Source organism: Leptopilina heterotoma, unplaced genomic scaffold, assembly GCF_015476425.1.
Source record: "Leptopilina heterotoma isolate Lh14 unplaced genomic scaffold, ASM1547642v1 Lhet_68, whole genome shotgun sequence".
Lineage (NCBI taxonomy): Eukaryota > Metazoa > Arthropoda > Insecta > Hymenoptera > Figitidae > Leptopilina > Leptopilina heterotoma.
In genome coordinates, this window is record NW_025111157.1 from 3,664,303 (window position 1) to 3,692,107 (window position 27,805).

Genomic DNA, 27,805 nt, shown 5'->3' on the forward strand with positions numbered 1-27,805 from the left:
TTGAAAGAACTTATATCGTATTTTCTAAGAAAGTGCTAAAATCCCATTTTGCCTAACCCGTGGGGCAAAATGGGGTGGCATCAAATAACTGTACAAAACATTGAATATTTTTTCAAAATTCATTAAATTCTTGTTGTATGAGATTATAAATATGAACAAAAAGTAGGATATTTTATTACTATGAAAAAACAAGTAATATTTATTAGAATTTAACAAAAAAACATGGATTTTTGCAAAATATCGATATATCGATAATGAAACATCGATAGTATAAATGCCTCGAAGCAAAAATATCGATTCTTTTGCAGGAAACCTTTAAATATGCATAATATAATGTTTTTAAATAGTTTTAATGGAACGGCGTAGCTTCCGCTCTCTAAATCTGAATATGTGAAATTTCACTTATTGTACGTTATAAGTCGTCCTCTCGATCAATAAGTGCATATACACTTATAAATAAGTGAATTTTTCACTTATTCTGAGTGAAATTTCACTTATTATAAGTGTATATGCACTTATTGATCGAGAAGACGACTTATAACGTACAAATATGTGAATTTTCACATATTCAGATTTAGAGAGCGGCATGCCCCACACTTAGGTACCCCATTCTGCCCCACACTGCATATTAAAACAAAATGCAATGTTTACAAGTTATTGTAAACAATGAAACAATCTATTCTACTGGAAATTACTCTAGAATAAGTACTGAAAAAGATCCCACACTTGCCAAATTAAATGCATTAACCCAAAAAGTTTGGTAAGCACTTTAATTTTGAAAAAAATTCATATTTTTTTTGCTTAAAACTTAAAAGTTGTATAACTTTCAAAAAAAAATTTTCTTTCGGGTGTCTTCATAATTAATAACAGTTTCTTATCAACATGAATGATATATGTCGAGGTTAAAAAAATTAAAAGTACCTATCATGGAAAAACAGAGGTACCCCATTTGACCCGCCTACCCCATTTTGCCCCACTCTCCCCTATTGGCGAGATATTCGTTACAATTTTTAAAAATAATTCAATTTCTTCGAAGAATTTTATTACTTTTGAAAATAATTGAATTCTCATGATGAATTTTGTTATTTTTCAAAATAATTGAATTTTGCAAAGAATTTTAATAAAATTCCTAAAAATAATTTAATTTATGTAAAGTTATTTTTTATATTTTTATTTTCATAACTAAAATTTGTGCGGATTTTTATAATTCACACAAATTAAATAGAAATTTCGCCTCAGATAAAATAAAATAGAAAAATTCTCCTAAATTAAATTTATAATGTACTATAAAAATATTTTAAATATAAATAATAAAAATTTAATCAATACATTTTTCATGTAAATTATAAAATTTCCTTAATAGAAATTTCGTCCAAAAATCTAATAAAAAAATTTCTCCAAAATTAAATTTATAAAAAATGTTTTCCCACTTAAAAAAAAATAAAAGTTCACTTTTAAAATTTAATTAACTTAAATTTTTTTTTCTGCGATGAATACATTCTTTAAATTTTTCCGCCTCTAAAATTATATAATCTTCAGACAAATTAGCTCCCCTTTTAATCGCTAATTTCACGTCTAAATTAAAGGTTGTATTTCAAAATAATGAAATTATAGTAATTTCTCTCTCTCTATCTTACTAAGAAACAAGACAAAGAATAAAGAAAGCAAATAATATTCATGATTAATTGGAAAATTCAAAACGTAACCTTTATCACAGTGTATAGAAAGTGTATAAGGTAAATAGTTTATTTTCATTTTTTTATATCTTTTAATTATAATATTGTTGACACAATTTCCTTCAGTCGCCTCAAGGGCACTGATTGAAGAACATTTAACAGACTTTAATCTCGTGTTTCAATATTTGTAAAATAATCTCATAAAACTTTGCAAAAATTTTTCTCAAAACTTTTATCCATCTAAAAATTAGGTTATGTTTGATTAAAATTACCAAAATTATATTTTTGCAAATTGGCATAAAAATTTATTATTAATAAATCAGGTGTAAAAAATTAAAAATTTACGTAAAGATAAATTATTTATTATTATTTTTTTATTATTAATAATTAATAACTAATAATTAATAAAAAAAATTATTAGATTTTAGATTTATTTCTCCACGTAAATCTTCTTGAATTTAGGTACTTATTTATTTCTGTAAACTGATAGATAATTAATGTTATTGTTATAATTATTATTAATTATTATTATCAAAATTATTTATTTATTTAATTTACTTATTAATTTATTTACTTATTATTTACTTCTATAAACGGGTAGATAATTATTGCAATTATTATTAATTATTATTATAATTATTATTAATTATTATTATAATTATTATTAATTATTATTATAATTATTATTAATTATTATTATAATTATTATTAATTATTATTATCATAATTAACATTATTTATTTATATGTTTACTTGTTTATTTATATATTTATAATTTTTACTTGCTTATTTATTTATTTATTCATTAATTTACTTATTCATTTATTCATTCATTTATCTATTCATTTAATTGTTTATTTATTTAGGCACTCATTTATTTATTTACTGATTTATTTCTATAAATAAATAGACAATTATTTTTATTGATATTATCATAATTACAATCATTATCATTTAATGTTGATATTTATATATGAAAATAAAAGAGAATTTTTAAAAAAAAGGTATAATTATAATAAAAGTTTCCGCGCTCAGAAAAAATGTGTAAAATATTTTACAGTGGAAAATAAAATATAACTAATTTACGGAAATAAAGATAAAAACGGGTATTTTTCAGAACAAGCTTAATACTGTCACTGTAGACACGTTGGTATGTTCAACCCTTTTGCTTCAAGGGGAAAACGCAGTTATTCTGTTTGCACTTTCAACGGTAGTCATATAATTAACAATTAGCTCCCCCGTCGCGCTCCATAGTCGTGACTCGTAAATTGTAATTTTTTTTTCTTTTCTTTTCCTTCTCTTTTTTATTTTGCCACATATGTATGTATATATATGTATACGTGCAACCAGTTGTCATGGTCCCTTATACAATATAATTCCATAACTATATTCTCTCTATGTACATCTGAGGAATGTCGTGGTTATAATTCTCATCTTCAAATACCTCATGATTATCATCTTTCTCCCAAGCATATGACAAAAAAAACTAAAGTGCCGACAATTTCTCAATATATGCCACGACAAAACGAAATTGTATACTTTCATTTTTACTGTTTAAGCAATTAATTTTTTTTTTTTTGCGATTATGAAAAGAAATTTTATGAGTCAGGAGTTTTATTAATTGTTTAATTGTTTATGTTAATATTTTTTTTATTTATTTACTCACTCATTCCATTTATTAGAGAAAAATTTTTTATTATAACAACAAGATTAAAATTTCTGGTCTTAAATTTTAAATTAGAAATGGCTAATTTTTATGGCAATAACCCAGGTGCGAATTTTGGTCGGCCGCCAGAGTTGGAAGGTCGGGCGCAGGTCGGCCCATCTATGGCTGCCAATAGGTCGGCAGCCAAAGTCGGGCCGACTTTGGTTACTGTTTCCACCCAAGTTTGGGCCGACTATGGGTGCCAAAGTTTATAGAACCTAATTTTAGTTGGTCGGGCCGACTCTGGCCTCAGTCGGGCCGATGGTCGGTAAAACTATGGCAGCCAGAGTTTAAAAAGGTTAATTTCTGTTGGTCGGGCCGACTTTGGCCTGAGTCGGGCCGATGGTGGGTTAAACTATGGCAGCCAGAGTTTAAAAAACCTAATTTCAATTGGTCGGGCCGACTCTGGCCTGAGTCGGGCCGACGGTCGGTGAAACTATGGCAGCCAGAGTTTAGAGAACCTAATTTTAGTTGGTCGGGCCGACTTTGGCCTGAGTCGGGCCGATGGTCGGTAAAACTATGGCAGCCAGAGTTTAAAAAGGTTAATTTCTGTTGGTCGGGCCGACTTTGGCCTGAGTCGGGCCGACGGTCGGTAAAACTATGGCAGCCAGAGTGCAAAAAACCTAATTTCACTTGGTCGGGCCGACTTTGGCCAGAGTCGGGCCGATGGTCAGTTTGAAGTTGCAGCTTATAAAATCATTTTTGTTCTTAGGCTTTCATGTAAGCGTAGCGTAATGGTTAGCGTGTTAGACTTCGGTGCGTTAGGTTGCGAGTTCGATTCCTGCGAGCGTTAGAAATTTTAATTTGTATTTATGTGTAAGATTGCGTTTAGTGTTAAGATGTATACAATAAACAAATAAATAATGAATAATAATAATTAATAATAATAATAAATAATTAATAATTTTTTGCAATCGGTCGGCCGACTTTTGGCTGCCAAGGTCGGCACGACCAAGGTTGCCAAAGTGAATCCGACCTTCTTTCTCATGGTCGGCAAAGCTTTGGCACCCCTGGTCGGCCCGACTTTGGCAACCATAGTCGGCACGACCATGTCAGCCACTGGACGGCGGGTGTTACAATTCGCTAGTTCGGCCGACCTTTGGCTGCCAAGGTCGGCACGACCATGGTTGCCAAAGTCAAGCCGACATTCTTTCACATGGTTGGCAAAACTTTGGCACCCCTGGTCGGTCCGACTTTGGCAGCCATAGTCGGCCCGACCATGTCAGCCACTGGACGGCGGGTGTTACAATTCGCTAGTTCGGCCGACCTTTGGTTGCCAAGGTCGGCACGACTATCCACTTGGTCGGCGCGACCATGGCCCGACCAACTTTTCGCACCTGGGAATATATTGGGTAATAATCATAATAACAAAGTTATGACAACAATAACAATGTGTCTACTATGTTCAACAAAATTCCCGGCTTTGCCCTAATTTTTCCCGATTTTTTTCTCATAAAATTTAAATTTATTTCATTTCGAACATATAAATAAATCTACAAATGACTTTAAAAATTTTTATTAGAGTTTTTATGAATAATTAAATTCTTTTGACGAGTTTCTTTAAATTTTTTGAAAATGTTTTTTTTAATAATTTTAATTAAAAATTTGGAAAATAATTGAATTAAACAAAGAATTATTTCAATTTTTTAAAATAATCTATTCATAATTAATGTCTGTTCATAATTATAATTGAAAATTTGATTATGTCAATTTAATTAAAATTTATTGATACTAATTGAATTTCTGCAAAGAATTTTACACTATTTATAAAAGTTATTCGTTCAAAAGTGTAGTAAACATAATGCAATAAATATAAAAATGACATTTTCCCATAGTTAAATAAAAAGAAAATTTTCTTTTGTCAAACAATTTTCATTCTGCTAAAAGAGATTTTCGTCACTGTTTTCCTTTCGAGTCTCCATCATCCAAATTTTAATTCAACTTTCAGCGAAAGAATAAATTGATAAAGTGTCTTCTCTTCTCTTTTCACTTCTCGTCTTGTTATTTTCTTTTCTTTTTTCTACATTTCACGGGGAAATTGTTCTCGCTCATTTTGCCCTTCCCACACGCACCTAATTTCACTTTCATTTTCGCGCCATCATACTATGTATACTATGAAAAGGAAATTTGGATTATAAAGTTACTTTTTAGACACGAGGTTGTCATCCCTCTTCAGAAAATGAACTTGAACAAAAGAAATAAAGGAGAACGGATAGAGAAATAAGAGAAGTGAAGTCGTTGTGTCCTCTAAAACTGTTTCTCCAGACTCTCTCTCTCTCTCTCTCTCTCTCTCTCTCTCTCTCTCTCTCTCTCTCTCTCTCTTCACGATAAAGACCCAAGGGATTCTGAATTTTCAACTCACCTCTCAACAACGAAACTTTTGTATTTGGATATATGTCACATGTCCTAAAACTGTGAGGAAATGTTTCCCTTCGAAACACCCTTGAGAATAATTTAGACTTTTAGAGAGGGTAGATCAGTTCTAAAGTTTTCCCTTGTTATCTCATATATTATTATTTCTAACCAAGATAAAAGATAAGAAAACTTTGATTTAAACTCTTTTTCGAAAAGAAAATTCGAAATATTATATTCCAAAAAAAAATGTTACTTCAAATAGGAAAAAGTGTGAGGCAAAATGGGTACATACTAAAAAAAGTAATTTACTATTTCCAAAATTGATTCAATTCAATTCATTTTGAGAATAAATTCTTTCTTCTTCAGTTCCATAAAAGTGACAAATAAAATTAAGTTTGTCAATGATTACATCATTTTTTTCATAAGACCACTTTTGTTGATAAAATAAAAAATAACATCTTCAGGGCATTTTTACATTTGTTTAAACAATAGAGAGATTTTTTGTTGAGCATAAAATTCATTTGGCATAAGTATCATTTGACAATTGCCAAAAATTCATTTAACATAAATTTCATTTGACATAAAACTCATTTAGCATTGTTCCCATTGAATAATCATTTGATATTTTCATTTAACATATAAATTTCATTTTGACTGAATAATAGTTATTTATTGACATAAAATTTCATTTGGCATAAATTTCATTTGACATAACATTAATTTGATATAAATGTTATTTGACACAAACATTTATTTGAAATAAAAATTATTTGACATAAAAGTCATTTATCAGAATTCTTAACTAATACATAAAAATAATTTGAGATAAATTTCATTTGACATAAAATTCATTTAACATAAATTTTATTTTAAATAAAAATTTATGCGCCAAATGAATTTTATGTCAAGTGATTTTTATGTAAAATGAAGTTTATGTTAAACGTGGTTTATGTCAAATGATTTTTATCTCAAGTGAATTTTATGTCCATTGAAAAATATGTCAAACATGAAATTTATGTAAAGAGATTTTGATCATAAATGAGTTCTTTGTTAAATGTGATTTATGTTAAATGATTTTCATGTCAAATGAAGTTTATGTTAAATGCATTTCATGTCAAGTGAAATTAATGTTAAATGAAAGTTATGTTAAATGTTTTAAATTTTTATATCAAATAGTAAACAATGTTTTTAAAAAATATGTTTCAAAAATTGTAAAAATCAAATTTTTGTAGATAAAAAAATATATTTTCTGCAAAATTGCGAATGGATTTTAAAATCTATCAATTTTTAAGAAAAATAAGAATAAAACTTTCTAATTTGAATTAGTAAAAATGTTTACTAATTTGAATTAGTGACTGACTTTTTGCTTTTGAATGAGTAAATTTTACTAATAAATAATCATTGCTACTAATATTTTAGTAAAATTTAAAAATTCAAAAGCAAAAAGTCAGTCACTAATTCAATTTAGTAAACTTATTTACTAATTCAAATTTAGAGAGAAAAATGTTCAGAATATTTTTTGACCGAATTGCCCCATTTTCCGCACAACATACATTTAATACATTTTTAAAAGTTTTCCTTTCCATTTTCGATTTTTCAGACAAGTAGAATTTTCTGCAGAAAAGAAAACACAACGAGAAACAGTTATTAGTCAAAATGGTAAGATCAGCAAGAAAACATGACAAAGCATCGGTAAACAAGTCAAATAAGCTACTGGATAATATATGGGCTCAACTTAAAGACGGAGCAGAGAGCATTTACAAAGGAGAATCTATGTCAAGTCAAAAATACATGATTTTGTATTCATGCATCTACAATTATTGTACAAATGTACAAATGAAAATACCAACAAAACCGATAAATAGTAAAAAAGGAACAGTCATTGGTGCACAAGTTTTGGGTTTTGAACTTTATACTCGTATAAGTCATTTCATTGAAAATTATCTCAATGAATTGTGCAAGGTTCTAATCAATTTTTTTTTCTTTTTTTCCCCTCATTTTTTTCGGCGAAAAATTCAATAATTACTGTTTTTTTTTCTTTTTTGTTTTTGGTGAAAAAAAGAGTGCAGACAATTTAGTGGACGAGGACATATTGGTTTTTTACACAAAACAATGGGAGGATTATCGTTTTAGTTCAAAAGTATTAAACGGAGTGTGTGCGTATTTAAATCGACATTGGGTTAGACGTGAAACCGAGGAGGGAACCAGTGGACAGATTTTTCAAATTTATCAACTTACATTGTATTTATGGAAGAAACATGTTTTTAAACAACTTGAAAAAAAGGTACGCTTTTATAAAAATAGAAAAATTCTCCTACAGGGTTGCAACAAAAAAATAATTTTTTTTTTCCTGTTCATGATTTCCAGACAAAATTTAGACTTTTTCCCTGACCCTAAAGAATGTTTTAATTGAATTATTTTTTTAAAAATTTAATAAAATTCGTTGCAAGAATTCAATTATTTTCATAAATAATAAAATTCTTCATAGGACTTCAATTATTTTTAATACAATTTTAATTAAACTATTAGAAATAATTGAATTATTTTCAAAAATTTTTTGCAACAATTAAATTACATTTCACAAATAATAAAATTCTTCGCTGAAATTCAAATATTTTCAAAATCTACTATTTATATAAAAGTCCTCAAAAGAATTCAATTATTTTTAAAAGATATAATAAAATACGTTACAGGAATTCAATTATTTTTATAAATAATAAAATTCTTTACAGGATTTAAATTATTAAAAAAAATTAATTAAATTCGTTGCACGAATTCAATTATTTTCATAAATAATAAAATTCTTCATAGAACTTCAATTATTTTTAATTTAATTTTAAGTAAATTTCTCGAAAAATGTAATTATTTTTAGAAATTTTTTGCAACAATTAAATCACATTTCACAAATAATGAAATTCTACGCTTCATTTAAAATATTTTTAAAACCTACTATATTAATAAAAGTCCTCAAAAGAATTCAATTATTTTCAAATACTTTAATAAAATTGTTCGAAAGAAAACAATTATTTTAAATACAATTATTTTAATTAAATTTTTGTGAAATAATTCAATTATTCTTTTAGATTTTAATAAAATTCTTTTCAAGAATTCAATTATTTTTACATAAATAATTCTTCGAACAAATTCAATTATGTCGATAAATAACAAAATTATTCCCGAAAATTCAATTATTTTAAGGCATTTTTATAAAATTCTTTACAAAATTCAATTATTTTCTCAAAAATAACCAAATTTTTTACAGAAATTCAATTCTATTTAAACATTTTAATAAAATTTTTCTGAATAATTCAATTATTTTTATAATTAATAAAATTCTTCACAGGATTTCAATTATTTTTAATACAATTTTAAATAAATTCCTCGAAAAATGTAATTATTTTTTTTATTAAAATTCTTCGAAAGAAATCAATTATTTTAAATTGAATTTTAATAAAATTTTTTTTAAATAATCCAATTATTCTTTTAGATTTTAATAAAATTCTTCCCAAGAATTCAATTATTTACATAAATAATTTTTATGAGAAAATTCTACTAGAATTCAATTATTTAAATACAAAAATAAATAATTTATTAAATAAATGAATTTTATCAACATAATAAAATTTTTTCGACGAATTTTAATAAAATTTTCAAGAATAATTAGCACATTTTTCGAGGAATTCGATTAAAATTGTATAAAAAATAATTGAAATTCTATGAGAAGTTTTATTATTTATGAAAATAATTGAATCTCCGTAAAAAAATTTTATTATTTATAAAAATAATTGAATTATTGCGAAGAAATGTACAAAAAAATTTTAAATAGTTCAATTCCTGTGAAATTTTTATAAAAATCTCAGTTTTCCTGAAAGATGTTCCTAAAGTTCTTAACGTTCAAAGGAACGAAATATTTTTTCATTATAAATATATTATTTTGAAAAATTACTGATTACAATAAAAATCCAGAGTATAAATTAAATATTATTAGAACAAAATTTTAATTCGAAGAAGAAAAAAATAATTTTCATTTGTTTGAACGTTCAAAACTTTAGGAGCATCTTGAAAGTTTTAAATTGAACAAAAATCGAGATCAATTTAATAATTAGATCTATATTTTTGCCATCAATTCGTTGCATTTTGATACTTTCACAATTAATTAGGGATAAGATTTAAAAAAATAAAATAAAAAAAAAATTGTTGAAAAACAAAATTGTCACTGCAAAAAATTTTCAGGTAACAGCAGCTGTGCTGCAATTAATCGAACGCGAACGTCATGGAGAATTGATAAACACTAGTTTAGTGAGTGGTGTGATTAATTGTTACATTGAATTAGGTTTAAATTCAAAATCACCGAACAGTTCAATTTATCAAAATTCATTTGAAAATCAATTCATCAATGAAACGGAATATTTTTATTTACAAGAGAGCATCAATTTATTATCAACAAATACAATAACTGACTATATGAAAAAAATTGAGGATCGTTTACAAGAGGAGGCGAAACGCGTACAAATTTATCTCAATCCATTGACTCACGAACGTCTGCAAAGAGCTTGTGAAAAAATTCTCATTGGAAAACATTTAATTGTATTTCATGCGGAATTTGAAAATCTCCTCGATACTTGGCGAATAAATGACTTGACAAGAATGTATCAATTGGTTTCGAAAATAACCGACGGCTTGGTGGAACTGAAAAGAATTTTCGAAAAATTCGTCACTGAAGATGGTCTTTCTGCTTTGGATAAATGTGCCGATGCTGCAGCTAGCGTAAGATATTGGAAGTAGTAAAAAAATAAATATTTGGGACTTTATTTTTTGTACTCTAAAAATTTCAATTAGTAAAAATATTTACTAATTCGAATTATTGCTAATTCGACATTTTGCTTTTAAATTCGTAAATTTCACTAAAAAATTAGTAGAAATTACTATTCATTAGTAAAACTATTTGCTATTTACTAATTCAAAAGCAAAAAATCAGTTACTAATTAAAATTAGTAAACATTCTTACTAGTTCAAGTTTAGAGAGTATTATGAATGTGAATTATGTTTTTTGTTAAAAATCCGAATTAGAATAAGAAATAAAATTAAAAAATCTGATAAGAATCATTCAAATGCATGTTTATAATGAATTTTTCAGGATCCGCAATTGTTCACGAAGAAAGTATTGGAAATTTATGAAAAGCATAATTCTCTAATTACCGAATCGTTTAGTAATGATAACGGATTTCAATCAATGTTGGATAGAGCTTGCACTCGTTTTATCAACAACAATGCCATCACTAAATCATCAAAAACATCCAGCAAGTCCTCGGAATTATTAGCTAAATACTGTGATTTACTTTTGAAAAAGAGTAGCAAAAATCCGGAGGAAAATGAATTAGAAGATGCTCTCAATCAAGGGGTAAGAATATCAAAAATCTATTTTAAAAAAAAAATCGATTCTCTGTAAGTATTTATTATTTAACAAAAAAAACAGGCTTCGCACTCATCTACTAAAACCTATACTATTTACTACTTTTTTTACGTTAAAATACTATTTCGGTTCTTTTTTAGATTTTAGATACAAAAAACTATACTATTTCTGTTTTTTTCGAATTTCCACAATTTTAAATTCGCTAATACTAGAAATTAAAAAACTATTCTCAAAAATTATAATCCAATTCTTTAAAACGATTCAATAATTTTCAAAAAATATTCAAAATTCAATTCTTTTCATTACCTAGTATTTTCATAAAATTTCGCAAAAGAATTCAATTATTTAAAAAAAAAAAAATTAATAAAATTCATCAAAAATTCAATTAATTTAGATTTAGAATAACATTTTCACAAAAATTTCAAAAAAAATCAATTATTTAAGAAAATTTTTATACAATTCTTCACAATAATTTAATTACTTTCACTAATAATAACATTTTTCATGGAAATTCAATTTTAAAAAAAAAATTTGATAAAATTCTAATTAAAAATTCAATTATTTTCATAAATAATAAAACTCCTCGAAGAATTTCAATTATCTTTAATATTATTTTTAATTAATTAAGAAATTCAATTCTTTTCATAAATAATAAAATTCTTCTCAGGAATTCAATTACTTTTGAAAAGATTAATAAAGTTTTTAGCAACTATTCAATTATTTTTATTAATAATAAAATTCATCGCAGGATTTCAATTATTTTTAATACAATTTTACAGGAATTACTCAAAAAATGCAATTATTCTAAAAATTTAATTTCAATTCCTCGAAAAAATCAATTATTAAAATTTTTTTTAATTCATTGGAAGAATTAAATTATTAAGAAAATATTAGAATTTAACACAGGAATTCAATTATTTTCAAATATTTTAATAAAATTGTTCGAAAGTAATCAATTATTTTAAATATAATTTTAATTAACATTTTTGAAATAATTTAATTATTCTTTTAGATTTTAATAAAATTCTTTCCAAAAATTTAATTATTTACGTAAATAATTATTCGAAAGAATTGAATTATGTCAATAAATAAAAAAAATTATTCCCAAAAATTCAATTATTTTGAGGCATTTTTATAAAATTCTTTGCAAAATTCAATTATCTTCAAAAATAACAAAAATTTTTCGCAGAAATTGAATTTTTTTTAAACATTGTAATAAAATTCCTTACAATAATTAAATAATTTTCATAAATAATACAATTCTTCTCAGGAATTCAATTATTTTTGAAAATTTTAATAAAATGTTTAGCAACTATTCAAATATTTTTATTAATAATAGAATTCATCACAGGATTTCAATTATTTTTAAAACAATTTTACAGAAATTGCTCAAAAAATGCAATTATTCTAAAAATTTAATTTCAATTCCTCAAAAAAATGAATTATTTTAAATACAATTTTAATAAAATTCTTCTCAAGAATTCAATTATTTAAATAAATATTTCTTCGAAAGAATTCAATTATGTCGATAAATAAAAAAAATTATTCCCGAAAATTCAATTATTTTAAGGCATTTTTTAAAATTCTTTGCAAAATTCAATTATTTTTAAAAAGAACAAAATTTTTCACAGAAATTTAATACTTTTTGAAAATTTTAATAACATTTTTTGCAATAATTCAATTATTTTCATAAATAATAAAATTCTTCTCAGGAATTTAATTATTTATAATACAACTTTACAGGAATTGCTCAAAAAATGTAATTTTTCTAATAATTTAATTTCAATTTTTCGAAAAAATCAATTATTTAAAAAAAATATGTTTTTATAATTTTTTGTAAGAATTCAATTATTTAAAAAAATATTTGAATTTTTCACAGGAATTCAATTATTTTAAAATATTTTAATAAAATTGTTCGAATGAAATGAATTATTTCAAATACTATATTATATTAAATTTTTTTGAAATAATTCAATTATTCTTTTATAGATTTTAATAAAATTGTTCCCAAGAATTCAATTATTTACTTAAATAATTTTTGGGAAGAATTCAATTGTGTCGATTAATAAAAAAATTATTCCCGAAAATTCAATTGTTTTGAGGCATTTTAATAAAATTCTTTGCAAATTTCAATTATTTTCATAAATAACAATATTCATCACAAGAATTCAATTATTTTTAAAAGTAGGTAATAAATTTCTTCTTAGAAATTTAATTATTTTAAAAAATTCTAATAAAATCATTCGCAAGAATTCAATTATTTTCATAAAAATAATTTTTTTACAAAAAAAATGTAATAAAATACCACACAGACATTCAATCAATATCAGAAATTTTAATAGAATTTTTAAAATCTTTTTAAAATTAAATGATTTTTAATATCTACTATTTTCATAAAATTTCCAAACAGAATTTAATTATTTAAAAAAATTTTTGTAAAAATTTTTTAAGAATTCAATTCTTTCATAAATAATAAAATTTGTTGCAGGAATTCAATTTATTAGCAGGATGCGAAAGAAGTAAATATTTTTTATGAAAATTAGGAAAAGTCAGGAAAATAAAATATAGAATGTAATTTTTGTCAATTTTGTGAAGTGTCTAAAACGAGTTTTTTTTGTCGTCAAGTTTAATTTTTCGATAGCTACTTTTTTACTACTTTTTTAGTTTGAAAGCTACTTTTTCCTACTTTTTTAAAATTAAAAAACATTTTAAATTAAATTTTTTTAAATTATCGTGTGCGAAGTCTGAAAAAGAATTTCCAAAAATTGATTCTTTTTATAGAAAGAATCAAGTTTTGCACAGAGAAAAGCGAGTGTTGTTTTTGATGCGGGTAAATTTTGGTAGGGTAATTTTAGTGAGGATAAATTTTCTATAATAGAAAATTTACCTTATTTTCAGTGTTAAAATAACACTTCCGAGCTAAAGTTTGATGCAGACACTTTTAACACCGAATTCAGTGTTAAAATAACACTCACTTTTTTCTGTGTGTAGAAATTCTTTTCTACAGAAATAATATATTTTAAATAAAATAATTATTTTCCAAATTATTCGTTCTGTGTACAGATGATAATCTTCAAGTACTTGGAAGATAAGGACGTATTTGAAAAGTACTATTGCAAATTTTTGGCAAAACGTCTAATAAATCAAATGTCAGCGAGCGATGACGCTGAGGCTTCGATGATTTCAAAGTTCAAACAAATATGTGGATTTGAATACACATCAAAACTACAACGAATGTTTCACGATATGGGTATATCGAGAGATTTAAATGAGAAATTCCGAAAACACTCGTCCTCCTATGTTAAATCTTTAGATATGGACTTTAATATTCAAGTTCTCTCATCGGGCTCGTGGCCATTGAAAAATTCCTACACTTTTGCTCTACCAAATCAAGTACATTTTTTTTCTAGCATAATTTTTATTTCTCAAAACATAAATTATTTTTCAGTACATGATCCACTATTATTCTTAGAAATAAAATTTGAAAAAGAAATAAACGTTCAGAACTTTAGGGACATGGAATTTAAAGTCTCTTTCTCTCTTCCATTTTTCAGTTGGAGAAATGTTTACAAAAGTTCACATGTTTTTATAATTCACAATTTTGCGGGAGAAAACTGACTTGGATGTATAGTTTGTGCAAAGGTGAATTGCATACAAATTGCTTTAAGAACAAGTACATTATGCAAGTTTCAACAATGCAAATGACAATTTTTCTCTTGTACAATTCATCATTGTCCTATACGATGCAACAATTGCAAGAAGAGACACAAATTGAGTTCAATTTATTAATTCAGGTACATGACTTTTGCTTTACATGTTTTTTCTAAACCAAAAATGATTTATTTAAACCAAAACTGTTTTATTTACACCAAAAATAATTTATTTGATCTACATATAGGTGGTGCAGATTCTATTAAAATCGAAAGCATTCACTACCACGGATGAGAAGAAATTAACAGCTTCTTCTGTTATTGAACTTTTCAAAGATTATAACAAGTAAGTTTTGATATTTTTATTTTTATAATATAATTTTAATTTGACTTTCAATTTTGATATTCCTTCTTTTATTTCTAACTCAAAAAGTAAAGTCTCGCTCTAAATTTTATATTTACATAAATTAATATTTATTTATTATGTAGAATAAAATCACAGTCTTCTTGAAAGAATCAAATTTTTATGATCCAAAAGTTTTAAAATTTCAAAAGCCAGGGTTGCCACGCTTTTGCTCATTTAAAATTCCCTGACTTTTCCAGGTTTTCCAGGTTAAAAAACAGAATTTTTCCAGGTTTTTAAAACTACATTTGTTGACAACAAAAATTTAATTTTGTTTTTCCCTGACTTTCCCTTGAACTCCAGACAAAATTCTTACTTCTTCTTGACTTAAAAAATATTCACATTCAGTTTTTGAAAATTATTACTCAGAAAAATGTTCTATTGTTTCCTTTTTAAATAAATATTTAATCATTATTATTTTTCCATAAGAATTAAGATTTTCAAAAATTTCAAATTCAAACCATTTTGTAATTAAACAATTTTAAAAAATTTTTATAAGAATTATTGGGAAATTCTTCATTAAAATATTTTAGAAAATAAAAACTTGAAATAATTTCAAAAAAGTTCGATTAAACTTTTTAAAAAAAATTAAATCTACACAATTTTCAGTTAAAATTATGAAAAATTCAAACTTTCAAAGATTAAAATTTGAAACCTTTTTTCATTTATCAAAAATTCAATTATTTTCATAAATAATAAAATTTCCACAGGAATTAAATTAATGTAGAATAATATTTTCAAACAAATCTCGAAACAATCAATTATTTAATAAGATTTTTATACAATTCTTCACAATAATTCAATTAATTTCACTAATAATAACAATTTTCATAGAAATTCAATTTTTAAAAAAAATTTTGATGAAATTCTAAGTAAAAATTCAATTATTTTCATAAATAATAAAAGTCATTGAAAAATTTCTATTATGTTTATTATTATTTTAAATTAATTAAAAAATTCAATTCTTTTTTTAACATTTTTATGAAATTTTTTGCAATAATTCAATTATTTGCATAAATAATAAAATTCTTCTCCGGAATTCAATTATTTTTGAAAATTTTATTAAAATTTTTAGCAACTATTCAATTATTTTTATAAATAATAAAATTCATCGCAAGATTTCAATTTTTTTTAATACAATTTTACAGGAATTGCTCAAAAAATGAAATTATTCAAAAAATTTAATTTCAATTCCTTGAAAAAATCAATTATTTAAAAATGTTGTTTTAATTCATTGGAAGAATTAAATTATTTATAAAGATTTAAATTTTGACAAGAATTTTATTAAATTTTTTTGAAAATAATTGAGCTTCTGCGAAAATTATTTTATTTATGAAAATAATTGAACTCTTGACAAGAATTTCATTACAACTTTTGAAAATAATTGAATTCTTGGAATAATTTTTTTAAAATTTTTGAGAAGAATTGATTTATTTTGAAGAATTTTATTACGAACTTTTAAAAAAAATTAAAATATTTCAACAAGTTTAATGAAAATTGTGATGACAATAATTTAAATCGTATAAAGAATATTATCAATGTTTTTGAAAAATAATTAAACTCTCTCGAAGAATTTTATTAAAATTTTATTTAAATATTTGAATCTTGTTGAGAAAGTTTATTAAAATTTTATTGAAAATAATTGAATTCTTGAAAAGAATTTTATCAACAAATTTTTAAATAATTCAAAATTCTTTTGAAGAATTTTAAGAAAATTTTTAAGAATAATTTTATTTTTGGAGAAATTAGATTAAAATTGTATTAAAAATAATTGAATCTCTGTAAAAAAAATTTGATTGAATTGAGAAAAGTTTTTGAAAATAATTGAAATTTTGACAAAAATTTTACTAAAATTTTTGAAAATAATTGAATTTTAAAGAAGAATTTTATTATTTATAAAGATAATTGAAATTTTGACGAGAATTTATTTAAACTTTTGACCATAATTGAATTCCTGCCAAGAATTTTATAACTTTTGAAAATAATTCAATTCTTGAGACGAATTTTAATAATTTATTTCTCTTTAAAGTAATTGAATTCTTTTGTGAATTTTATTGAAATAGTAGATTTGAAAAATAATTAAATTTTGATAAATTATTGAAATTAATTAAATTTCGGCGAAGAATTTTATTAAAATAATTTTGAAAAAAAAATTGAATTGTTAAAAAGAATTTCATTATAATTTTTAAAAATAATTTAATTCTTTTAAGAAATTTTGATTAATAATTTATTGAAAATAATACTTAAGTTCTAATAAATAAATTATAGAAAGGCTTTTTAAAATAATTGAATTTCTTTCATGAATTTTAATAAAAAATTTTAAGAATAATTAGGGGAATGTAGTCAAGGTTGGCCTACTGTCTAGGTAGGCCACTCGCGTTTTTATGTCAAGTTCACTAGCGCCACCTACGCGCATTTTTGTCGAAGCTTGTCTTAGTGAAACCTAACTTTCTGTTCAATTACATTTTCGGAAAATCGAAAATTGTGTTTTCTGTGACGTCGGTACAAAAAAAGCTCAAAAAAAGTTTTGTGCATAATGTGAAAAACCATTAATAAAAGATAAAAAACAAATTGAATCGTCAAGGCAAGTATGCAGAAAATTTGTGGGACTCATGGTTGAAAGGAAAACAAAGTAAAAAATCGAATCCCGAAACGTATTTCTTTATGGTTACAACAATTCGGTAATGTTACTTACTGTCAAGGTCGGCCACTATGTGTTTAAAATGCGCAAAGTTGAGGACGAGCTACTTCATTTGCAAAAACTGCAATTCTGTTTAACTCATAATATAATTGATCATCTTATTAATATTTTTATTTAATTTTATTAATATTTTAGTGCAAAACTTTTTTTTATTTATATTTATTTTTTTATATTGTTTATTGTTATTATTTTGTTATTTCATTAAGTTACAAACTGTAAACAATAAAGAATCAATTTTCCGTAACTCCAAACATGTTATTTTATTTTTTAACGATTAATGCCCTTTGAATTTTAAACATGGCCGACCTTGACTGTAATGGCCAACCTGGACTACAAATTTTTTTTTTTTTAAATCTTTATAACTTTTTCATTTTTAAACCTGTCAATTTACTTTGTACAGAAAAAATGTTCCTATTAAACAGGACTTTCCAACCATATACTTCAATTGTCCAAATTCATTTTTTAAAAAAAGTTATAAACAAAAGTCAAAAAGGTGGCCGACCTAGACTATGTTCCCCTACATTTTTCGTGGAATTTCATTAAAATTGTATTAAAAATAATTGAATTTCTGCGATGAGTTTTTATTATTTATGAAAGTAATTGAAAATTTATATAGAATTTTATTATTTATGGAAATAATTGAATTCCTGGTAAGAAATGTTATTCTTCATCATCAAAATAATTGAATTACGAAGAAATTTTTAAAAAATTTGTAAATTATAGAATTCTTGTAAAATTTTTATTATTTAATTCATTCATTCATTCAAAATTAAAATTTTCTAGAATTCTAAATTAAAATCGTTTGAAGTTTATCTACTTATAAAAATTGTAAACGCAACTCTTTTAAAATTGAATTAATTTTGAAATATTTAAGTAAAATTAGATTTCAAGAATAAGGACAATAACTTTAGAAAACAATAATTTTCTAGGGATTCTGATCAAATTGATAATAAAACTTGAGATCAATTTGTTAATAAAAATTTAGTTCAATTTATAATTAGATCCAAATTTTTGGTATCAATTCGTTTCAGTTTGACTCTATCAAGTTAACAGTGATTGTAATATTGTATTAATAAATAAATAAAATTGTATTGTAAATAAAATTATACAGAATTAATTTTTTCATCCACTTTAGCAAGAAACTTAAGGTCAATTTAAACGTGCCATTGAAAACGGAGCAGAAAGTCGAAGAAGAAAATACGGAAAAACATATTGAGGAGGATAGAAAAATGCTAATACAAGCGGCAATTGTAAGAGTAATGAAGACGAGAAAAATTTTAAAACACCAACAACTTTTACTCGAGGTTTTAAATCAACTGAACACAAAATTCAACCCAAAAGTATCAACTATAAAGGTAAATAAAAAACTGATTTTCTCCCTAAAAAAATTTACACCCTAGAAAAATTTAATAATATTAAAAAAAAGAAAAAAATTAATCGACTTCGAAATATACTTTTCAGAAATGTATCGACATTTTAATTGAAAAAGAGTATCTAGAACGTGAGGAAGAATCAAAGGATACCTACAAATATCTAGCCTAATTATATGTAAATAGCAAAAAAAAGAATTTGACAATTTTTATCTAAAAATATTTATTAATAGACCTAATTTTAATAGAAACAAATTTTTAATACCAAAACTATTCGAAATTCTTCTATTTTATTTTCCCCTGCACGTAAAAGTTTATAATTCATATATAACAAAAGAACAAAATTATTCACAATATAATAGAAAATATATGAACGTTTAAAAAAAAATTTTTTTTCTTAAGCAAAGATAAAATAGTTGAAGTGTTAAATTTAATTTAACCAAAGTGCAATTAGATTTTCCGAGCCTACATAATTAGCTACGTGAGAACGAGCAAAAGGCTGGGGTTTATAATGAAGGCTCAAAATCAGTCACCCGAGACCCTCTCTCTCTCTCTCTCTCTCTCACTCTCTCTCTTTTTAACCATCTCACTCTCTTCGATCTTGGTGCGCGTTCAATTTCAAATTGAATCACTTTTAATCAACAAAATTAAACATAATAATAAAAGGCATTAATTCTTAATTAAAACACGATACTTTTGATATGGTATATCTGCGAATTTGTATAAAATAATGTAGATCGAAATTAAAATAGAATAATTTGCAGAGACTTTCGATTATACTTAATTTATTGTTTAGTTATATAATTAACTCGTCTTGATTTTATACACTGTCGTTCTTTAGCTTCTTGCAGAGAAAGTGAGGAGAGAGAGAGAGAGAGAGAGAGAGAGAGAGAGAGAGAGAGAGAGAGAGAGAGACTAAATTAGTTAAGTTCAAGAGAAGAGAAGAGAAACTTAATTATCATCTTTGAAACAAATAATTAGACCCTTTCCAACGACACGCTCCTACTTAATAAACGGATAAATTTTTGACAGGTAATTATATTGTAAGATATCATACTTTATAATAAAAAGAGGAAATTAATATTTATTATTATCGCTTTAAATCGAGATTAGTATAAGGGCAATGATTTTATTTCTATCTTTTTAATAAATAAGTCTTTGGATTTTATATTTATACTATACTGTATATTATCAGGGTTGCCACAAAAAAATAATTCTATACAGAATAAATGTCTTAATTATAAAAAACAATATTTTCTAAATAAAATCCAAATTAAAGACAAAGTAGTAAGAAAAATATTTCATAAGAAATGAAATTCAACGCAGGATTTCAATTATTTTTAAAACAACCAATAATAAATTCCTCGAAAAAAATTATTCTTAAAAATTTTATTAAAATTCTTTGAAAGAATTCAATTATTTAAAAAAAATGTTTGATATAATTTGTTTATTGGAATTCAATACATTACAGTTCAATACATTTTTAAACAAATTTCTTTGAAAGAATTTAATTATTTTCCAAAATTTTAATAAAATTCTTCGTAACGATTCAATTATTTTCAAAAAAAAATTTAATAATATTCTTCTTAGAAATTTAATTAGTTTAAAAAATTTGTCAAAATTCAATTAGTTTTATTATCTACTATTTCAATAAAATTTCCCAAAAGAATTCCCTGTTATTTATAAAAAATTTTAATTAAAATTCGTCACAAGAATTCAATTATTTTCAACATGAGTTATAAAATTTTTCGGAGAAATTCAATTATTTTGAAAGCAATTTGAATAAAATTTTTGGAAAAAATTTGTCAAAAGAATTTAATTTTAAAGAAACATTTAATTATTTAATAAATTCTTTATTTTTCTATTTAAATAATATAATTCTCATAGAATTTTCTAATAAAAATTGATTTAAAATTGAATTAAGGTTAATATTTTAAATAATAATTAGAATATTAAAAGTATGATTGTATGAAACCATGAAATTTTATATTAGAAATATAATAATTTAATTTTGAAAAGGTATTAGTTAAAAAAAATTTTTATAAAATTCTACACAGGAATTCAATTATTCTCATAAATAATAAAACTTATCGAAGATTTTCAATTATTTTTAATACTATTTTAAATTAATTAATTGAAAAATTCAATTATTTTCACAAATAAAATTTCCCACAAGAATTTAATATTATTTAAAATAAAATGTTCATAATTTATTTATTTATTTATTTATTCATTTACGGGCAATGAGTCCCATTCGTACATAAAGTACTAAAAATAATTAACAGTTATAAAAATGTAAATATATAATATTTATTATATTTAAAAAAAATTAAATACCTATTTAAAACAATGTTTTAAAAAATTCTTATAAAGAATTCAATTATTCTCAAAAATAACAAAATTTTTCACAGAAATTCAATTCTTTTTTTAAACATTTTAATAAAATTTCGCACAATAATTTAATTATTTTCATAAAAAATTATTCCGGAAAATTCAATTATTTTGAGGTATTTTAATAAAACTCTTTAAACATTTTAATAAAATTTTGCACAATAATTAAATTATTTTTATAAAAAATTATTCCGAAAAATTCAATTATTTTGAGGTGTTTTAATAAAATTCTTTACAAAATTCAATTATTTTCATAAATAACAATATATTCATCACAAGAATTCAATTATTTTTAAAAGTAATAAATTTCTTCTTGGAAATTCAATTATTTTCAAACATAGCAAAATTTATCACAGAAATTCAACTCTTTTTAAACATTTTAATACAATTTTTCGCAATAATTCAAGTATTTTCGTAAATAATAAAATAAAATATAATAAAATATAATAAATAAATTTTTTTGAAATAATGCAATTATTCTTTTAGATTTTAATAAAATTCTTCCCAAGAATTTAATTATTTACATGAATAATTCTTCTTGGAAATTCAATATTTTTCATAAATAATAAAATGCTTTTTAGAAATTTAATATATTGTCAGAAATTTTAATAGAATTCTTTGCAAAATTTAATTATTTTTAAAAACTTTTCGCAATTCAATGATTTTTAATATCTACTATATTCATAAAATTTTCGTAAGAATTCAATTCTTTTCATGAATAATAAAAAATTTCTTAGGAATTCAATTATTTAAATTAGAATTTCCGTAAAATTAGTCGAAAGAAATTAATTATTTATTTTTTATAAAATTCTTGGCAAGAATGAAATTTTTTTTATAAATATTTAAATTCCTTCATGAATAAATAAAATTCGTTGCAGGAATTCAATTTATTATCAAGATAAGAAAAAAGTAGATATTTTTGATGAAAATTAGAAAAAAGTCAGAAATATAAAATATAATTTTTTCAGTTTTGTGAAGTATATAAAATGAGTAAAAAAAACTAAAGAAACTAAAAACCCCCAAAAAAAAACTCTAAAAAAAAATTTTTAAAAAAATTAGGAAAATAAATAAAAAAAAAGCAAAAAAAATTTTAAAAAAACTCTAAAACGAATTTTTTTAGTCTTCAAGTTTAATTTTCCGATAGCTACATTTTTACTACTTTTTTAGTTTAAAAGCTATTTTTTTAAAATTAATTATTGAATGCGAAGTCTTCTTTTATATCAAATGTTAATAATATGAAATATTATTAATAAAATAATAATTAATACAAGGTTATTTAGATTTAGAGCGTATGCGAGAGAAAAAACTCGATAAAGGATAAGCGACAAGTGTGAAAAATATACAAAAAACTAATTTAGTCTTTAATGGAATTTTGAAATTTTTCATAAAGGACAAAATATTACAGAGAGAGTGTATGTAGTCTCACGAAGAAAAAAGAAATTGGGGTTATCGATGTTTAATGCAACTTTTGCTTCTGGATGAAGTCTAGAGTATCCGTAAACAGGAATTTCAAAAAAGACAAGACTGAGTCTCGATCGATGAGTCTGCCTGAAGGCTTCCCCCTTATCTATATGTCTCATTCATTTCTCCCACTTTATACGAAGTAAAGTTTTCCAAAACTCTACAATGGATCTCACAAGTCAATATTTAATCCTAAAGTATAGTCTCTCTCTCTCTCTCTCTATCCGGTTTTAGAATCATCTATATATAAAAATGCCAAAAAAAATTTTTCATTATCCTACACACTAAAAAAAAAGTTTTACTTTTAGCCTGTTTTCGAGGCTGAATTTAAGGTGTAAACGGAGTCAGCCCCATTAAACAAGGATAGACTTATGTGAAATACATGGGCTGAATTTAAGGTGTAAACGGAGTCAGACTTTTTTTTTCCTGTGTATTTTTCTTCTCGGTTTTTAATATTTTCGACAATATTTTAATCTAGTCTAAAAATAAAAATTTTAAACTACAGTCTCTATATCCGATTTTGGAATTAATGTTTTAAAAAAACGTGTTATTTCCTACGTGACGTTCGTGACCTATTTTCGAGAAGTAATTTTTGTTTTTGTCATAGCAAAATTTTTTTTCTGCAAATATTATAAAAATAATAATAATTTTTGAACAGAAAAATTATTTTTTTAGCTAACTTTTTTATAATAGAAAATTTTTGCGAGAATAATGTCATCGTTTATTATAATAGTTAATTCTGAAAATAGTCTTTTGAAAATAGCTGGTAAATCGAGAACAACGTTTGTTTCGTTTCTCCCCTATTTCTTGGCGGTTTTTCTTTTGTGCCTTTTTCTTCCTTCTTCAGGTCTCCTGTTCTCTGGGAGAAAGTCTGATGACATTGTAAAATATGCAAACCCTCGCGGTTAGTTACTCGACGAAGCACGCGCATTGCAACCCTTATATATATACTTTCTCTCTCTCTCTCTCTCACTCTCTTTCCATTTTCAAATTTTCAAGTAAGATGTGTTTATTTTTTGAATAAGACATTTGACACACACACACGCGGGGAAAATTTTTTCATAAATTAAATTTATCCTAAACTTGACGATTTCTTTTTAATCACAATTTTTCTAAGGATATCAAATTGAGACAAAAAATTTATCAAAATGTTGAAACGTTTCAACATTTTGATAAATTTTTTGTCTCAATTTGATATCCTTAGAAAAACTGTGAAATAATTGAATTTTTACAAAACGAATTTTATTAATATTTTTAAAATAATTTCTGAGAATTCCTAAGAAAAATTTTATGTTTTATAAAAATAATTGAATACTTGCGAAAAATTTTATAAAAAATTTTAAGAATAATTAAATTTTTTTGAAAAATTTTATAGAAAATTTATAAAAAATGTATTAATAATTAAATTCCTGTGAAATTTTCATTATTTATGAAAATATTTAAATGTTTGTGTAGAATCATAGTAACATACTTTTTAAATAATTGAATTCTTTTGGAAAATTTTATTAAAATAGAAAATATTAAAAATCATTGAAATTGAGGAAAAATTTTTTTAAAGAATTGAAATTTTGAAAATCAATTATTACATACTAAAAAAAATGTGTTTAATATTCAATTATTAATTGAAACTTTAATTAAAATTAATTTCTAAATCAATTCATGCTTTTAATAAATATTCAACTATAAACAAATTTCTAAATAATTGAATTCTTTTGACGAATTTAAATAAAACTTTTAAGAAGAATAAATACATTATCAAAAAATTTAATTAAAATTGTGTTAGAAGTATTTGAAACTGTGAAAATTATTGAATTGAAGAAAATGTTTGAAAATAATTGAAATTTTGACAAGAATGTTATTAAAATTTTTGAAAATAATCAAATTGTGGAGAAACTTTAAAAAAAAATTGGAAAATAATTGAATTTCTGCGAAGAATTTTATTACTTTTAAAAATAATTGAATTTTGGAGAAAAATTTTATTATTTATAAAGATAAAATTGAATTTTTGATGAAAATGTTATTAAAGTTTTTTAAAAAAAATTGAATTTTGGAGCAATATAATAAAACTTTTTTAAAATAATTGAATTTTTGCAAAAAATTTTATTACTTTTGAAAATAATGGAATTTTGGAGACGAATTTTAATACTTTTGAAAATAATTAAAATTGTGACAATAATGTTATTAAAGTTTTTAAAAATAATTGAATTTTAGAGAAGAAGTTTAATACTTTTGAAATTAATTAAAATTTTGACAATAATGTTATTAAACTTTTTAAAAATAATTGAATTTTGGAGCAATTTAATAAAAAAATTTTTAAAATAATTGAATTTTTGCGAAAAATTTCATTACTTTTGAAAATAATGGAATTTTGGAGAAGAATTTTAATACTTTTGAAAATAATTAAAATTGTGACAATAATGTTATTAAAGTTTTTAAAAATAATTGAATTTTAGAGAAGAAGTTTAATACTTTTGAAATTTATTGAAATTTTGACAATAATGTTATTAAACTTTTTAAAAATAATTGAATTTTGGAGCAATTTAATAAAAAAATTTTTAAAATAATTGAATTTTTGCAAAAAATTTTATTACTTTTGAAAATAATTGAATTTTGGAGAAGAATTTTAATACTTTTAAAAATAATTAAAATTTTGACAATAATGTTGTTAAAGTTTTTAAAAATAATTGAAATTTAGAGAAGAAGTTTAATACTTTTGAAATTAATTGAAATTTGACAATAATGTTATTAAAATTTAGGTAAATAATTAAATTTTGAAGAAGAATTTTATTATTTATAAAAACAATTGAAATTTTTAATGTGAATGTTATTGAAATTTTTGAAAATAATTGAATTTTGAAGAATTTTATTATTTATAAAGATATAATTGAAATTTTTACGACATTTTTAAAAAATATTTAAACCTAATTGAATTTCTGCAAAGAATTTTGTTATTTTTAAAGATAATTGAATATCTTCAAAGAATTTTGTTACTTTTGAAAATAATTTAATTTTTGCGAAGATTTATTAGTTTTGAAATTTTGACGATAATGTTATTAAAATTTTTTAAAATAATTGAATTGTGCAGAAACTTTAAAAAAAAATTTGAAAATAATTGAATTTCTGCAAAGAATTTTATTAAAATTTTTGAAAATAATTGAATTTAGGAGAAGAATTTTATTACTTTTAAAAATAATTGAAATTTTGATAAGAATGTTATTAAAATTTTTAAAAATAATTGAATTTTGGAGAAATTTAAAGAAAACTTTGAAAATAATTGAATTTCTGCAAAAAATTATGTTACTTTTGAAAATAATTTAATTTTTGCGAAGATTTATTACTTTTGAAATTTTGACGAGAATTCTATTAAAATTTTTAAAAATAATTGAATTCTTGGATTAATTTTATTAAAATTTTTGAAAAAGATTTAATTTATTTTGAAGAATTTTATTATGAATTTTTAAAAATAAGTAAATTATTGCAACAAATATAATTAAAATTCTGTTGAAAAAATTTAAATCTTATAAAGAATTTTATCAAAAAAATATTTAAATAGGTAAATAAATTCTTTTGGCTAATTTAAATAAAATCTTTAAAAATAATTACATTTTTCGTGAAACTCGATTAAAATTCTATTAAAACTAATTGAAGAAATTTATAAAAAATTTGTAAAAAAAAATTGAATTACTGTTAAATTCTTTATTATTTATGAAAATATTTAAATGTCTGTGTAGAATATTATTAATATTATTAAATAATTGAATAATTTTGGAAGATTTTATTAAAATAGTAAATATTGGAAATCATTGAAATTGAGGAAATTTTTTTTCAAATAATTGAAATTTTGACAAGAATTTTAATAAAATTTTTGAAAATAATTGAATTTTGAAGAAGAATTTTATTATTTATAAAGATAATTAAAATTTGTAAAAGAATTTTTTTTTAATCGTTGAAAATAATTGAAATTTGGCCAAGAATTTTTAAAAAATTTTTGAAAATAATTGAATTTCTGCAATAATTTGTAACTTCTCCAAAATTCAATTGTTTTTAGTGTTTTTAACTGAAATTCTTCTATAAATCCATTATTTTAAATAATTAATTAAAATATAAAAAAATTTAACTATAATTTTAGAAGAATTTTAATGATTTCCCTGAATATTGTGGAAGAGTAACGAATTATTAAAGAATAATTAATCATTAAAAATGGAAAACAATTACTATAAATATCTATATTTAGTAACTAATTCCATTATCAAAATTTAAAACTTGTTAAAAATTAAATGAAATTGATTTTTTTTATTAATAAATTAAATTAAATTAAAAATTTATAACAAAAAGTATAAATATCAATGTCTCAATATTATATAATCCATTTTCGTGATAAATTCAAATTTTCTCTCATAATATTCAGAAAAAATTTGTATACTTTATTATTCGCTAAAATGTGTGGGCTTTATAATATATTATGTGATCCTGTAATGAAGAGATTTATGAAGTTTGTCCAAATGTCTATTCATCATTCTTTTATTCTGACAATTCTATTTCTTTTTTTTTTTTTTTTTTTTTTTGTTCATTTTACATATATAGAAACAGGTATGTCATGTCGTCGTTTATATATTCGGGAAAATTTATTATACGCGCCGTTGTCTGACCACACTCGTAGTTATTCTCCTGATGAAGAAT

General features: G+C 22.8%; 2 protein-coding genes across 2 annotated transcripts in view; one reads left to right on the forward strand and one right to left on the reverse strand.

Moving 5' to 3' along the window:
* The window catches only part of LOC122510311, a 352,060-nt gene that overhangs the window by 318,718 nt on the left and 5,537 nt on the right, over positions 1 to 27,805 (reverse strand). The gene's annotated exons all lie outside the window — the stretch shown is intronic.
* LOC122510310 (cullin-1-like) lies at positions 1,603 to 19,543 on the forward strand. The gene is made up of 10 exons (XM_043624851.1): positions 1,603 to 1,736; positions 7,337 to 7,698; positions 7,799 to 8,020; positions 9,970 to 10,503; positions 10,874 to 11,137; positions 14,213 to 14,542; positions 14,704 to 14,943; positions 15,048 to 15,145; positions 19,039 to 19,258; positions 19,365 to 19,543. The coding sequence occupies exons 2-10, from the start codon at positions 7,393 to 7,395 to the stop codon at positions 19,443 to 19,445; spliced, it is 2,295 nt and encodes a 764-aa protein (XP_043480786.1). The 5' UTR covers positions 1,603 to 1,736; positions 7,337 to 7,392; the 3' UTR covers positions 19,446 to 19,543.